Source organism: Grus americana, chromosome 5 (genome assembly GCF_028858705.1).
Source record: "Grus americana isolate bGruAme1 chromosome 5, bGruAme1.mat, whole genome shotgun sequence".
NCBI classification, from domain to species: Eukaryota; Metazoa; Chordata; class Aves; order Gruiformes; family Gruidae; genus Grus; species Grus americana.
In genome coordinates this window covers 12,911,993-12,928,426 of record NC_072856.1, presented here as the reverse complement: position 1 = coordinate 12,928,426, position 16,434 = coordinate 12,911,993, and the positions used below count along the sequence as shown (strand labels likewise).

At 42.1% G+C, this 16,434-nt stretch overlaps 2 protein-coding genes across 7 annotated transcripts in view; both read right to left on the bottom strand.

The window, feature by feature from the left end:
• SCUBE2 (signal peptide, CUB domain and EGF like domain containing 2) overlaps positions 1-4,089 on the bottom strand; it is a 44,073-nt gene extending 39,984 nt beyond the window's left edge. For all 3 annotated transcript variants that reach the window (XM_054826892.1, XM_054826890.1, XM_054826891.1), the window contains exons 1-3: positions 3,904-4,089; positions 1,447-1,569; positions 871-996 (exon numbers count right to left, since the gene is read on the bottom strand). In XM_054826892.1, the coding sequence (XP_054682867.1) occupies positions 871-996; positions 1,447-1,569; positions 3,904-4,006 (352 nt within the window). In that variant the 5' untranslated portion in view covers positions 4,007-4,089. The remainder of the gene's footprint in view (positions 1-870; positions 997-1,446; positions 1,570-3,903) is intronic.
• Positions 4,090-9,945: 5,856 nt separating this feature from the next.
• Positions 9,946-16,434, bottom strand: part of DENND5A (DENN domain containing 5A) — a 70,433-nt gene continuing 63,944 nt past the window's right edge. For all 4 annotated transcript variants that reach the window (XM_054826307.1, XM_054826308.1, XM_054826309.1 and 1 more), the window contains 3 exons: positions 15,600-15,723; positions 14,844-15,012; positions 9,946-14,103 (listed from right to left, as the gene is read on the bottom strand). In XM_054826307.1, coding sequence (XP_054682282.1) covers positions 13,920-14,103; positions 14,844-15,012; positions 15,600-15,723 — 477 coding nt within the window. In that variant the 3' untranslated portion in view covers positions 9,946-13,919. The remainder of the gene's footprint in view (positions 14,104-14,843; positions 15,013-15,599; positions 15,724-16,434) is intronic.

Sequence of the window (16,434 nt, the reverse complement as noted above, 5' to 3'; positions counted from 1 at the left end):
GGTACCCAGCATTGGTCCTGGAAGCAGGACAGCTTCATCAACATCAGGCTCTGTCCTGGGGAAATAACACTGGCAGCACATCACACTGCCAACAGGCTGGCAGCTCATGCGTTTCTGTACACTGCTGCACTATGTGCTGAAGAATACTATCAGTAAAACCACAAGGTGTTGTTACCCAGTTTTAAAGATTTTCACCTGCTGGCACACAAAAAGAAGAAACTATTGAGGTCTTAAATAAAGAAATTAAAAAGAGGGTGAGAGTGTGCGTATGCAGGGTCAAGGGAGCGTTGCCAGGATTGAACACATTTCCAGAGTTGTGTACTTTGCCTCACACTAACCACCCAGGGAAACTCCAAGCGTTTGGCTTAGTCCCTCTGTACTTCAATGGCCTCTATCATATACAGCTACTGCATGCTCCTAACTGTCCTTCCCTTACAGCTTGTACGTCAGGAAGTACTCGGACACAGTAAAGAGCAAGAAGCCCACATGTTATAGATGTACCAGAGAGAAGATTTCTAGGCCTGGAAACACACCTGAGAACTGATCCTAAACTAATTTCGGAACAGAAAAGAAAATTATAGAAAAAGTTCTTTTACATAAACTCATTTAGCATAATAATAGATGGCACTTCACACATTTTAAACCAAAGCACTTTACAGAAACCTAGCATAGTTATCCTCCTCATTTACAGAGGAGGAAAGAGCCACACTGGGATGGTACATCAGTACCTGGAATTCCTTAGTCCCATATGTAACATTCTTCTCTAGCTAAGCTGAATCAGCCCAAGAGATAGCCATGCATTTCCCATGGATGCAGTTAAAGGGTTTGGTTAGCATCACCACTCACAAGGTTCATGAACACACTTCTTACCCAGGCAGTTGTGGCCATCGTGAGCCAACATAAAGCCATCGTAGCAAGTACAGCGGTAATTTCCTGGAATGTTGAAACACTCGTGGACACAGCCTCCATTGAAGTCGTTATCACATTCATCAATGTCTAAGGAATAAAGCAAAAGTCAATATGATGGATGCTTGCTTGAGTGTTATAGACAGTTAGAGACGTGACTGTGTAAATGTGAGCAGAAACTGCTGTCCGAAATCATCATTGTCTTGCAAATACACTATACTTAACACATTACTTGCTGAATGTTTCTAAAAAGTGACAAAATGCCCTGAGATTCCCATGTAGCTTTACTTTTTTTTACTCTTACTTTAAGGCTGCTGGTTAAACAACAAACTAATTATTAGACCAAGTGATATTACTAGGTGAAAAGCCATGCAATCTGTTTGCCTTTGATTTTGTAAACAAGAAGTAAATCAGGTGAAGAAACGATGACTATTTTGATTTAAAATCGCCCTCCATATTGTAAGCCATTATTTTTAATGGCTCTGTCTTAGAAATGCCTCATGGTGACACAGGTAGAGCCTAGTGCTTCCATCACTTTACCTTCACATTTCTTCCCTTCGCCAGTGTAACCCCCTTTGCACGTGCACTTGTACAGCTTCGGGGTGTTTTGACAAATAGCATCTGGGTGGCAGTCATCAAGCCCCAGGGCACATTCATCCACATCTGTGAAAAGACAAGATTCAGAAGGGATGTCAGAAGGGGGAGAACAGGGCACATCTCCTGTACGCATCACTGACAAGATAACGTAAGGCTAAATGCCTGTTTGTGGTGTGTGCACGCATATTATATGTATTTGTGAGTCACGACAGAAACATGCAGAGACCGTATCTGAACTTAAATTTGTACAACGCTCTGCCTGCATATAGATGTCTGTATGCAATTCAGATAAGCTTATGTTAAGCTTTTGTACTCACTTATAAATATATCCAAAATAATCTAGATCCTCCATGAGATTTAGCTGACAGTTTTACAGAGATTCATTAGAGACTGTTAATCTTTCTGGTTAACAAAAAACAGTTATTGAAAAGGAGTTCTTGATCACATCCGTGACATCACCCTCTGGAAGCCAAATGATTTTTAAACTAACAAGTGGAGTTTACAGAAACGATCTTTCAAAGTCACCACCAATATGTTCAAAAACTGACTTACCATTAAACAGATGTATAACTTATAAATAATGCCAATTTTTTAAATACAAGAATAGTATCTGCTGAGCAGCATTGCCAAATCTCCTGGCCAGCCATCACAAAGCACAGCATACTGAAGCAAAATATCCAGGTAGAAACTTCAGAGCAGAGGAAATTAGGAGAAAAGGAAACACCAACAGGAGGAAGTCCTGGAGACAAAGAAGTGTAGATAGAAGAAGAGGAAGAAAAATTATGGGCAGTAGAAGACATCAGCAGAAGCTTTTTGTACAGCAGAGGAGAATTCAAACACAGAAACAGGAAGATTTCCAGCAACTGACTAAAAGGAAGAATCACAGAAGCAGCACCCCGCATTGGTACAAAAAGTGACTCCTAAAATAACAAGATGAATTGCAACAGTATCAGCAGAAGGTGACTACTTAAAGTCAGTTGTTTTTTATAGTGGGGATAACTTTCTAACAGGGAATTTCAGCCAGCACCTCTCCCATTTACAATTACAGCATTCATTTCTTTTTCTCCGCCCCCCCCCCCCCATCACAGAATATGCCTGTAGGTACTGCAGCAGTTGCCAACTTCAGAAAGTATTCATGTAGTTTGAACTCCTAATGGCATTTGGCAGCAGGAAACAAGGCAAAGAGCCAATGCTACAGCCACAGTGCTCTCCTGGCTCTCAGGTGCACACAGAAGCGATAACAGCACATGGGGTCCTCAGATACCACCTCCAGAAAGCAAGGGGAAGGTGGAAAACAGCTGCAGAGCGCAGCAGAATCTGCTTCCTCTCAAAGCAGAAAAGTCAAGCTATTAAAAAATAGAAAAAGCAGCAAACTGAGGGAGCAAGTCGTGCAAGGAGGGGTGCAGGGAATTGCTGAGGGGCCTCCAGCTAGTAGGATTCAGGTAGATGGGGCAGGAGGAAGGGATAGGTAGGGAAGGAAAGAGAGCGGGCAAAAAGCAGCATTAGCCGCCCGCGCTGGCTGCGTCCCCCCTGCACAGTAAGCACTCCCCTTCCCAGCCCGGGCCAGGGAGGCAGAGGGACACACCTGCTCCGGGAAGCAGCTCCCAGAAAACACACACCAGGGAGGGGGCTTCTTCAAAGCTATGGCCCAGAGACATCAACTAGATCCCAGGTCAGCGGCAAAACTGCCATTCTGCTATTTTATTTTTACAATAATCCTCTGTGGTCTGCAGCATGCAGGGACGACCAGCAGCAACCCCCCCGCATTAGTACATACAGAAGCATAGAAAAGAGGGCTAGAAAAAAAAAAAAATCACTAGGCACAGGGAGCAAGATTTCCTCATGCAGTGACAGTAGCCTGAGCTGAAGAGAGACCCTGGAGGAGGGAGACTGTGAGCAAACATCACAGCCTTAACTTGGCAGTAAGGCGGACGCAGAGGAGGCTGCAGGAAGAATTACTGGGTTTATTCCTCGGCGACCAAAGGCAGATCAAGCCATGATACATGCCGAGTTTACTTTCCCGTTCCTCCGGCAAAGGTGAGCCGCTACCCAGGTACCCTGCTCCCCGGGGGTCAGCCCCGCTCCCAGACCAGACCGCCTGGAAACCGGCATTCGAAAGTCACCAGCGGTGCCTGCAGCGCCCCGCGGGGAGCGACCCCCCCCGCGCGCCCCACCAACGGCCACACCTCACCTCGGTAACGGCCGCCGCTCGCCAACGGCTCCCCTTCCCTTCGCTAACGGCCTCCCCCGCCCGTCCGCCCACCCCGGGTGCCGGCCCCCGGCGGCGATGGCCAGGCACCCCGAGGGGAAAGCCGCCCGCGGGGTCGCCGGGGTCGCCAGGTGCCCCGCGGGGGGAGCCGCTGTCCAGGGCTGAAGGCGAGCCGGCGGCGCGGCACTCACCGGGCAGGGGCAGGGCGATGGGGGCGCCCGGCGCGGGCAGCAGCAGGAGCAGCAGCGGCAGCGCCCGCGGCCCCGCCGCGCTGCGGCGGCCGCCGGACCCCATCGATGGCGCTGCGGCGGCGGCTGCGCTGCTGCTGCCGCCGCCGGGCGGGAGGAGGCGGCGGCGGAGGGAGGTGTCTGCGGGCGACCGGCCCGCCTCGCACTGACAACGGGCGCGGGGCGGCGGGGCGCGGCGGCGAGGGCTGGGCGGGCCTCCCCTGCCCGGGCCTCCCTGCCCTCCCCGCGGGCCCCGCTGCCCCCGCGGGCCGCCCGGCGGCACCCAGAGGCGATGAGTGCACCCCCCCTACACGCGAACCGCCCCATCCCACATGAAACCCCTGCATCAACCGCACCGGTTCACCCACCCACGGCACCGGCGCTCAAACACCTGCACAACACCCTAAACACAGATGGCCCGGAGAGCCGGTGCTTCCTGGAGGTACACAAAATACCTCACACGCAGACGGCGGGTGCCAGCGGCAAGTGTATTGGAACCCATGCTCCTCTTTCTGGAGCGGCCCATGAAACGGTCTCTCTCTAGTAGAGACAAGCCCAAGCAGAGATCCTGTATGACTGCATCCTGTCACAACCCGTATTTACACAACTCACTTGAGCCTTGCTTGCGCTTCTTCAAAAATACAGTATTGCAATTGTTACCAAGTAATTACACCCCACTGCAGTGCATGAAGTCTGCGTGTGAAGGCCGTACCAGAACCCACAACATCACACCACCACCCCCAGCCCCATCGCACCTCCCTTCCCAGCCAGGGATTTCTCACAGCTGTCCTTCCTTTGGCAGGTAAAAGTGGCCTAGCCATTATTCACTGAAATTATCATTTCCTAAATGTTGTTTGACCTTTCATGGTGCAAGTGAAAGCAGGCAGTATTCTTTTCCACCCCTCCCTCCCATCCCCATTTCGCTGCCTTTTCTCTTTTGTTTTGTTCTGTGAGAAATACTGAGCTATTTCTAGTTGTAAGGGTGGTTTATACACATTAGTAAATCTTCAGAGTGAAACTTTCCCTCAGTCTTTGTCTTTGTTTCCTTAATGGTAGCTATAAATTACCACTTTCCTTTCTCACTGGAGCATCAGGCTTCATTGCTTTTGAAATGATCAAAGTTATTCTCTTCTAAAATCCAATGAGAAACAACCTATTGTATCTCCTGGACAGTTTCAGTCTTAGTCAAACTCATCTATAAATGCATAAAGCTGCTCATTAACCACTCCAAGGATTCTCCAGCCCCGCGCCATACCCCAAGCCCCCCTCTACCAACAGAAAGTAATAAAGGAACAAAGACTTTCTCGACAGTTTCCATGATCTCATGAATAAACAATCATACTTACGACAGGAATTCGCACATCACATCCACGCACCTCTCATCTGGGGATACCAGTCAAGGCGTCTCTACAAACGGTTCTCCCAAATGCACAGAGAAGCCATCTCCCATTGAGGCACGTGACTACAAGCTGCCTTACAGAAAAGCTGTTACATATTTCAGGCACTTTCCAGTCAAGGTTCCTCAATGAACTTGACCAATATTAATTTAATTAAAAGTCAGCACAGGATTTGACAAAAGACATAAAAATCTACCTATGAAGAGTGTAGCAGAAAAAACAGTAGGAGACGCTGAGGAGAAGAGCCATGTACCCAAACAACTAAAGCTTTCTGAGACACAATAAAAGCAAAGCATCTTATTTACTTCTGTAAACTAAAAAATAAAGTGACACATAAATATTTGGGAATGCCTAAGTTAGATCAAAAGATCTCAACACAGCTTGGAAAACAACCAGGAACAATACTAAGTTTATCTTAGTTAATGAAATAATTTCTTATACATAAATCTCAAAAGTGCTTTGTGAAGGATCCTAGCTATTATTTCACATATACTATTCATTTGTTTATGATGAAGAATTGCCATTAAAATATCTCTTTAAAGACACAAAACAGATAGAAGCTCAGAACTCAACTCAGACATCTTTCTGGAGCCTTCTTAACTATTTCTATTCAAATATAGAGTCACAGTGACAGATGACCGCACGAGGTATTAAGATCTTTACTGGGAGAGAGAAGCTAGAAAAATTCTTAAGACTCAATTTCAGCAGTAAGTGAAGTGTGATGAAAGAAAACCAAACATACCAGGGGCAGTTCAACAGAAGAGACCCCAAATAGCACTGTTTGGATTTTTTTTTTGTCAATTAAAAATAAAGTCACAAAGTTTTAGGAAGGAAAACAGCTACTGGTTATTATCTGCAAGAAATGTATGCAAACAGAATATTTTTATACATTACACATACTGATCCTAAAACCAGTAACAAAGTTTTTGCTCATCTAGACACCACACCACATTTTAGTTTTGAACTACATTTTCTCAGTGTTTTGTGGACCAGAGTCCCATTCAGTTATGTTTCACAGATGCTTTGGGGAAAGAAAAGTTTGGCTGGTTATGTTTGGAGAAAGGTTTCACATCAGAGAACTTGTCTGCTTTATCCAATTGCACCAATGTGTGTGCTACCTTATAATCTTGCAAAACCTAGAACTTCTTCCCACAAATGCTGTCAGATCTCTTTGGACCGCCAGGAACATAACACTGCTACAAACACTGTCTGCTGCTCCAAAGGAACTCTTCCGTACAGACAAGATCCCCAATTCCCCCCTGCCCTCCACTTTAAGTACCACTCAAAGTTGCCTCATGTTGAGGGATCAAGACTAAGCCACCACAGAGCAGTCGATGTAAAAACTGCTCCAGATATTCTGCACCTGATCTCTTGAGTCCAATACTTTTGTCTGAAAATTTGGGATAAAACCTGCTTTATGCTTTACAATCCTTGTTAAATTTTATTATTTAATGATAAGCAAACATTATTTGAAGACATCTAGATTGCCAGTTCATTTGTACTTTAACGTAGCAAGAAGCAGCGGGTCTGGCTGGGCTGAGCAGCAGTACATCATATTGACCCAAAATTTAACCCAACTGAGCGAGCGTAATAAGCGCTTGTGACAGAAGCTGAAAACAACTGGGTGGAGGAGATGCCAGAATAAAAAAGAAGGGAAAGAGGAAGACAGACAAGTGAGGAAATACTTTCAAATATTTAAGTATTCCAAAACTTTTCACGCACATAATGTCTCAGAGCTGTAGTTTCAAGCCTTACTCATCTCCATACATATACTGGGTTTTAAACAATTGTTTTTCTTTGAAATCAATCACTCAAACTTTGGCACTTACACTTTTCATCTTTGTATCCAAGGTTTTCCAAGCTACCGAACAGGTTGTTGAGTTCTACATAAAATTACACATCTTCAGTCATCAGCATTCAGTTTTGCAATTTAACAGTGGCTTTCACTGGGAGTAGGAGCCGCACATGGCTTATCTCAAACAATGAGGAAATCTGGGGGTCCTCTGGTCACAAGGAGTCTAAAGACCCTCTCATGTAATTTACACTCCTTGTCCAAGTCTTTTTTATTCAACTGGTAGAAAAACTTCCCTGAAACAAACATCAGATCCAGCAGTGATATTTTAAATGTTGTAGGATCTGTATCTTAAAATGCCACTGTCACTGAAGAAGAACAGTTCCTGTTTATTCAGGACTGAATACAGTATGTTCTATTAATGAATAGAGATCTTTAAGTTAATAGCGAAAAAAGAGACTGTTTTCTATGTGAAATAACTTCTAAACAAAGATTTGCTTGGTGCAGCTCTTTGACAGTTATACTTTGTAAGAACTTTCCAAGTCATCACTACAACAAATCGTAACACAAGCATGTTTCTAGACCCGTGCGTTTGGACCAGTTAGTCAACAGACAATCACTGCCTAGCACTCGCACTCGCCTCACCACCAGACATTAATAAGTATCACCTTCTATAAAACCGCCTCAGACCTGCCATTTGGAAAAGCGCTGTGAACCCAGTGTTGCACCACACACTCTGCTCACCTTGTTCTTTCTGTTCCTTCCCCTTGCAGGAAGTCTGAAAGATTTGAGGCCACCTGTGACGAAGTGAATGTGTTTCTGAAGCCGTGCTTACCTCACAGCTCCATCCAGGCCTGCCCCACGTCCATCCTCATAGTGCCCTGCAGAGGAATTAGAAGCAGCAGGTCTAATAAGCCTAGGGAACTGAGATGGTCTCAAGTTTCCAAGAGAGGCCGGTTTCGCACCTCACACAAGTGCGGCACGCCTGGCAGCAGGTACCAAGTTCACGACTGCATCCCCTCAAATTTGTCCAAGTCTCAGGCCACCAGCACTTCAGAGCATGGGCCAGGCTGAGTTCACCCTCTCAGCACCGCCCCCAGTGAGCCCACAGGATGACACCATCAGTTGTCAGTAGTGCAGAATCACAGCCAGTTCAGGAAGACCGATGTGGTTGCCCCAAGAGAGATCTTAACATGTTTTATTTTGCTTTGCTTAAAAAAAACCTTCCAGCACAGACTAGGGTGTTTGCGAGAAAAAGACAGGTGAAGGAAGTAAAGATACCTGCAAATAATGATCAAACTCCTTCCCTTCTGCATTTTTCCTGATGGCATAAAACATCCAATGATGACCTCATGCAGTTTAAACCAAAGCGAACCCCACCAACTCCAGAATAGTCCTAACTTGAACCACTGTTGCCACACTGAGAAAATTACCTTCTGTATTTGTCAGCTTCCCAACAGAAATTTGTCAAAGCAGAAGTTAGCCATTGCTAACATGCAGGTCAGAAGAATAAGCAAGTCTCTCCAGCTATAGGTGACAAAAGAGCAGGCAGCTCCCTAAAACACAGGAAAAATAGTGCACCTGAAGGATGAGCTCTTTTTCGCAGAAGCCAGCCTACTAATGGCAGAAACCGTACAACATGGGGGAAGTGGCATTCAGCCTTCTTACCTATTCCTGTCATTGTATGGTGGGAGGAACCGCAGAATCAGAGTGACTGAGGTTGGAAGGGACCTTTGGAGGTCATCTTGTCCAACCCCCCTACCCAAGCAGGGGTGTCCTGGAGAGTGCATTTTGGATGAGGCAGGAGATGAAAGTGAGTAAAACTGACTTGGTCTCCCTGCTTCTCATACAATTGACATGTAATACTTTCAGGACATAGGCAGCAGAAAAGTTACAAAAGTATACCCGCAAATGAGTTGTACTCATATTTGTGTACTACTCCACTCAAATCTTAAAACTAGATTTAATATAAAGTGAGGCAGGCAGAACCAGTTTCAAGGTGAGATAAGCAATCACTAATGCACCAAGATATACAGGGCTCCACTACATCAGTATGGACTTCAAATCATTCAAAAAGTGAATGCATGGAGGGAAGGAACCACACTTTTGACTCTGTGCCAGTACAACCCCTGCTCCTAATAATTCCTTTTCTGGGACTAGCTGTCAAGTTAGATCTTACCTTGGACAAAGATGGTGTAAAAAACATAGGAAACAGGCAATATAGGCAATAATGCTTGGGCACGCATGTGTTCCACAGATGTCAGAGTCTCGGAGATGGAAGACAGTGCTATTTCCTCACTTAACCTTACATTTGAAGCATCAGATAGTTACATCTCCAACAATTCTTGCTTCTTTGTACGGATCCTCACATATGAAAAGAAGGCTTGAGTACATGGCACATAGAGGTGACTAATTGCTTTTTTCAGAACATAAAGTCTGGAGACCTCCACCAAATTTGGTTATTGGAATCAAAAGTTTTTCTAAGGTAGGAAAAAAGCTAATATAAATGGCAGCACATATGTCTGTGTGTACTCACAGATACTTTCCAAGATCTGCATTAGTCCCTTTGCCTTCCTGTACTCCCCATTCCCTGATTACTGAGTAGGCATCTCTTCCACTGACGGCAGTCTGACCGACAACTGCTTGCAAGAGGGCTATACTGGTGCTGGGAGGGAGGTAGCTGAACAGATCAGATACAAAAAACATCTCCTGAAATCAGACACTAAAATGGCATACGTACCTGCAGTCAGGCAAAGAAGAAAAGATGATTAGCCAAATTATGAGACTTTTGAAAGTAGCACATTAATGATATTTCTCATGTTAGAAGACAACTTTTATTGCAATTCAGCAAATGAGCTACACCTGTAAAACTGTTCTGTATATCCAATTCACATTTAATGTCCAATGGATTGAAATGTCACAGGAAAAATAAAAAAGGAAAACAGTACCTGGTTTTGTCATTATAATGTAAACTTCAACGCCCACCCTTAAAAAAAACAAGCCAGTGATTTCCCCATGTAGTAAAATATATAGTTTATAAGGTATTGATGCTTTCTCTTAGTTTAACAGCCAATCTCTAGGTATAAAATAAAGAGCTACAAAGATGTGAAGTACGTGTACAATATCTTCAAGTATTTTCAAGTATCCTATAGTATCTTGCACTATGGACAAAAATCATTTGACAATATACAGAAAAAGTTAACTCCGAATAGTTTCACTGCAGAAACCTTAACGCATTCATGAATTCAAAACACATCAAAAATATGGATCATCCGGCTAGTAGGTCCCATTTAAACAATTTGAAAAATACTCTTCACATAATGGAAAAAATTGTGGAATAGTCTTCAGTTCATTAATGTTTGCAGCTACAGAATGTCAGAAGGTTAAGTTTATGGCAGGTAAAGGCTATTTTTTGTATAAACTTATCGTCATAGTATTTCATTACATTTAAAACAAATCTTTATTAATTTTCATTTTCTTTTTGTATAAAGTATCATTGTATCAACTCTGACAGCATTAATCAAAGAAGCATACATAACTGATAGGTGATTTTTCCTCAAATCAGGTATCAGCCTGTAAACATGTTTGGCCAATTTAGCACTATATATTTACTGCAATATGAACTACTTTTTATCATTACATTTCTCTCTACAGAATGCATGTCTGCTGTTAAAAAACCATGATCTTTTCCCATTAACTGTTACAAAAAAATCCCACCTAACAAATCAGTATAGCCACATTAACCTGCACCTACCAAACCCGCTCCATTATTTTAGAAAAGTAACAGGAAAAAAGGTTATGATTGATTATTCTATAGCTCATTTCTGAACAAAAAACGTAATGCAAGTTTTAAAAAGGGGGATGGATTTTACAAGGCTCTAGTTGAATTGTAAAAGATGCTGACTACACCATTTGTTCTTACACAGAGTCATCCAATTCAGCAGAATGGCATGGAAGGAGCAAATGCTGGATCTTAATGTTATCCTGTGGGACTGATGCTACATCAATGAAAGAAGTGGGTTGGTTTGTGGTAAACATTGACGAGTGGTAGGGATTATGGCTGCTACTACAGCCATAGTGAACTGTTCTTAGATATGCCAGCCAAATCTCTACCCAAAACCCTAGCACAGGCTACCACAGACCTGTATTTAATATCTCAGTCTTCCTTGGTGGCCTCTGGATCCAACAAAACCAAGATTTTATTTTTTTTTCCTGCTGCATTTCAGAACCTTCTACTACTCTTCAGTGGAGCAAATCCTTCCAAACTCAGAAGTCCATACCAAAAAGTGCTTTGAATCCTAATGGAATTAAGCATAGTTCCCCCTGTGAGAGAGGCAGGAAGGGTCTATCACAAAATGGTCTTTCCTGTGAAAATAAAGTAACTGAGGAGCTGGGAAGGTGACTTCTGCATCTTCCTTTTGCATCGGGACAGCTAGCACAACAGGGTGCTGTCAGTGAGGGACAGATTCATCTTCATGTGCTAGCCAAAGAACCCCAACTTGGGAACCAGCAAACCCCAGCCTATGTCCATCCCAGGTATCACTAACTGTCATAACGAGGCCACAAAGATCCGCACCAAAGCCAGCCATTAAACCAATGGTATCATACCACACTAGCTGAACTTCTGTAAAGAAAAAAAAAAAAGAGAAACCCCACAAACCTTAATTCAGGGATAATTACCTCATGCAAGATAAAATTAATCCATACTTAATACTATGAGAGATATGGTTTTAACAGTATCAACTATTCTGTTAAGGTCAAGATAATTAATCCAACCTTCCTTTCTTCCGTAGACGTCTTCCCCGTGAAATCCACAGGTCTAGTAAAGTGATCTTAAATATAGCTGAAAGCACTGTAAAAAAATTTTTTTTGCTATTATGAATACATAAATAAGCAATTTGGGGCAAGTGTATAAAGATTATCCCAACATATTAAGTTGAATACATGAAATTCTTAGAATAAAGTACATCTGTGTTATTTTTTCCCTTCCAAAGATGGGAAAAAAACCCAACAAAACCAAATCTGCACACACAAAATACTTCTGTGAAATGTTCCTGTAAGCTCCAGACCGTGAAAGAAATCGCACCCACTCAGCATGAGGAGCGGCTTGGACATTGCCCTTGCATCTTCCTAATGCTACTGTGAAATCAAAAAAGAATCTTGCTCTAATAAGGAGTGACAAAGGAACTTCTCAGTTTAATAATGAAATAAATAGGACAAAAGTAAAAATACTCAAAAAATTAATACATGTGCTATACTTATAAATTATGGAAATAAAACTATCACAAGATGTGACTAAGCTGTAGGTAAAGAAAAGGTGCTACGACATTGTATGAACTGAAAAAATTTGGACTTTGCTTCTCAAAAGAGAGACAATACTGAGATAAGTTTATACAGTGGAGACCTCTTAAATACACAGCCCTGAATTTCTGTACAGTAATTTGCGATGCTGATAAATCAGCCTGTTCTTCAGTTACATATTCATTTCAAAGAGATTTTTATCAGAGGATTCAAATGAACACAGATGCCTTTAGGCATTTGCCAAGTTCCAGATCTCCAATAAACCAAGCTTTCGAAATGTTCGTGTTTTATTGTAGATGTGGACTAAAGCTTTCTCTGCTAAAAACAAAAGCATCCCAAATGAAACAGACTGTAACAACAGGACCCAAGATGTATTCATTCAAAAGGAAAACAAAAAACCTTACTACTCACTGTCTTCAGAAAAATTAAGAAATCCTTATATTTGTTAGTAAGGCATACCATTATTATTTCATGGGGGCATAAACATCTTTATTTAGTCATCTGGCATTTGGGGAGCTCATGTCCCTCTTTATTAGCAGTTAAGAGAATTACCAGCAGCAACCATATACCGAACTTCAAAAGGCTGGTCCAAGTGGAAACATTTTTGTGTTATGAACAATTATTCCAGGTTTTTCATTTAAGTGGGCTGCACTGTGAATTCTGAATTGCAATGTAATATAGCCAGTTGTATCATAGAAGATTTTTTTTTTAAAGACAAACTTACAAAACACAATGATAGGTTAAATAAATAAAAAACATCAGTTAAAAAACACGCTTAATTTCTTCTGTGCAATTACGTACCAATATGAAAAATATTACTTTGATCTCTGCACATTTCATGGTTCAGTCTCCTGGATTTCACTAAAAATAATACTGACAACAAAAATAAAGGAAAAAATGATTTGTTGACAAATCAGTGCTTTGGAGCCATTAAAAAAAAGCACACATCATATTTGTAGTTCCCTTGCAGCAGAACATGACCTGATACGTTAAAAATCAAATATTGGTAATAATGTTAATATATAAAATATTAGTTTAAAAACTATAGAATGACCTTCTCAGCAGAAATGGGGTGTATACATCGGGGTCTATGACATACAGCATATCTGAAGGCAAGTTCACAGAATGCTGAAAGGCTCACTGCACATTTTCTATGGCAAGGAAATACTGCAGCTTTAAAATAAGCTGCACAATACTCATCTCTATCTCTTTCACATGAAAGTGTGTAAAAAGCAAATCAGCAAATAAACTCTAAAATAGATTTATACCAAAATCCTCTTTTTTACATTGAGTTTACAGCTTCTATCCATTTGCCTGTACTATTTTTGGAGTTCCCTTCAAAAAAAGTCAAGGTTGCATTTTAGGGCCATGAACAAGTTCCCGATACAATGTACTGGCAGACAGAACTTTTGCATACTAAGATTCACTCCTTGTTGCTTTTTCCTTTTTTTTTTTTTTTTTAAAGACAGTTTTTCCTGTGGGACAAGAGGTCAAATATCGATTCCTTTGACAAGAGATGCCTCCAGCGTAATGTTGAACTCCTGCAAGGTCTGCAGCACTCGAATCAAAGAATTCACAAGAGTATGATCCTTAATCAGTGCTATGTCTTCATACATCTGTGCTGTGATCGGGCAGTCTGCAAGCAGGGCGATCCAGTGATGCAAAAGGTGGTCTCTGACAAAGTGGCAATTTGCAATTTGGAAATAAAAATAAAGCCAAGTTAATTTCTCATTTTCACCGACATGATTTTTATTCTTTGCCTTCTAAACAGGCCTACCATCCTCTCCACATATTTTTATAAGGCAGGGAAGGGGGAGTAACTGCCTGTGGAACTTGTTTAAGGAGGGAGCATCCACAAGAGACATGCTTCTAGGCTTTCCACCCCTCACATCAAAAGATACAGTTCCCAGGAGGCCTGGAAGTCCCAAGTGGCCCCCTAAGTCACTAGCCAGTTCCATTGCCTTTGTGTCAAGAGGCTTCTAGGTGGTCCCAGCTTCTCTCCTACAATGAGTAGGTGGAGGATGGGGAATGCACCCAGCCGTTAACTGGAGAGGCCTCACTAATGGATTGCTTTCTGTTTCTATCTTCCACCCTTGCTAGCTGTACATGAAAGGGAGGCTAGTCACATCAGCCCACTATCTTTCTTGATTCAGCTGCTCAGCTCTTTGGGATACTGAGGTTTGTAACTCAGATTTCCTACACTTCACATGCCCAAGAACTCAGTCAGGGCATGTTTCACTTGATCCTTCTTTAGTTACATCAAAGAACTGCATAAGTAATAGACACACTGCACAACCCAGCAGTTGTGTGGCTTTATCTTACTAATATGCAATATCTTTTTTCATTTGATTAAATAATAAGTAACAATAATAATCACAATAATTAATAATCATCATCATGAAGTTTCTTTATACCTGGCTCCAAGACACACCAGCATCTGAAACTTGCCATCCTTCCCAATGTTTCTAGGAGTGTTGTTGATAGCAGTGATAAAACGACAGAAATTCCTGGCCCTTATCTGCCAGTTCTCTTCTGGGACCATTTCATTCTGCTCAAGGGTCTCATAGTATGTTTGTGCTTTTTCTTAAAAAAAATGGTGGGAGATAATGAAGTTTCATCAGTACATATAGCAGTCCTACAATATCTGAAATATCATTCTCCTGTGCTTGGAATAAAATAATTAGGGCACTAAGACCTTCAAATTTAGATGATTAAATTTAATACCACCTCAGTATAATGCTTTCCCCATAAGCATGCTTACAAATCCGTAAGGCTGTCTGATGCCTGTATCAGACCATTCGCAAATCAGCACGAGTCTCTGCACCATGGAGGGGACTGTTAAAGTTGAAATGCCTAGATCTAAAGCTCACCCATGAACTTCCTGAATGATTATGTCTAGGCATTGGTTTTTTCTGTATGCTTCAGTCTTGTGTTCCCCAAGTATAAAACAGGGATTCCACTTCCTCCCCTGTGAACAGTGCTAAAGAGGTTCTAGTATCTACTAAATTTTGAGATGCTACAGTAAAATGATGATATAAGGAGATGCCACCAAGATGCCTCCAAGAAGTATGCTGTTCATACCAGCTGAGACACAGCGGCAATGATAAGGCACATGGATGGATATATCTCAAAGACACAAGCAGGTTCTGATATGTCTTCCTCCCACTTACCTAAAAAGTCCCAAATAAAGACGTTTTTGAAGAGCCTTGGTGATTTAAATCCATGCTGAAACACTTGCTCAAGAGCTGAAACAAGTCCACTTTCTCCACACAGCAACAGTGTCAGACTGCCTCTCTGCCAAGCACACACAGAAAGCACACACATTTATTATCTCAGTTTGGAAGCCTGGGACACAAAAGTGTCTCATGCATCTATTACTGAAGCCAGTTTTTAAATAAATAGATGCCCAAAGTTACAGTCTGCTGTCAAATTCAAAAATTTGTCAACCTCACTAAGAATGAGGCTGAAGAAAGCAGTCACAGGACCTTGTTGTCATCAAATGAGCCACAAAAAGGCCAAGATAAAGTTCGTAAGCACGTTTTACCTATAATAATAACCACTGTACAGAAAATTAAGAAAATATTTTCCTCTTTTACTAAGTAACAAAGATCACAGGTCCATTGCAGTAGGTGTCTCAGACTGCTTATCAACAAAACCAACATTTAATGCAATTTTTAAATGTCAGAAAAAAACCCAAATTCTTCTTTAGAACATGATGATAAATTCTATTTTGCAAAAACAGTGTATGACCACTTGAGATTACTGTGTAAATGTGATCATCAACCAGAATTATACTGCATCTGAATTTGCCACAGTATACTGAATTTTCTAGAAAAGATAGGTGCAGAAGGAATAGGAGGACCTATACGTAAAAAATTAATGACTTTCAAGAGATATCCATACAGGAGCCAGCACTGCTCCGCACCACTCCTGCTCATAAGGGCTGGACTGTGATGCTTTCACAGACGCATGCTGCTTAAGTTTGTTTCAGGAAATAACTGCTGT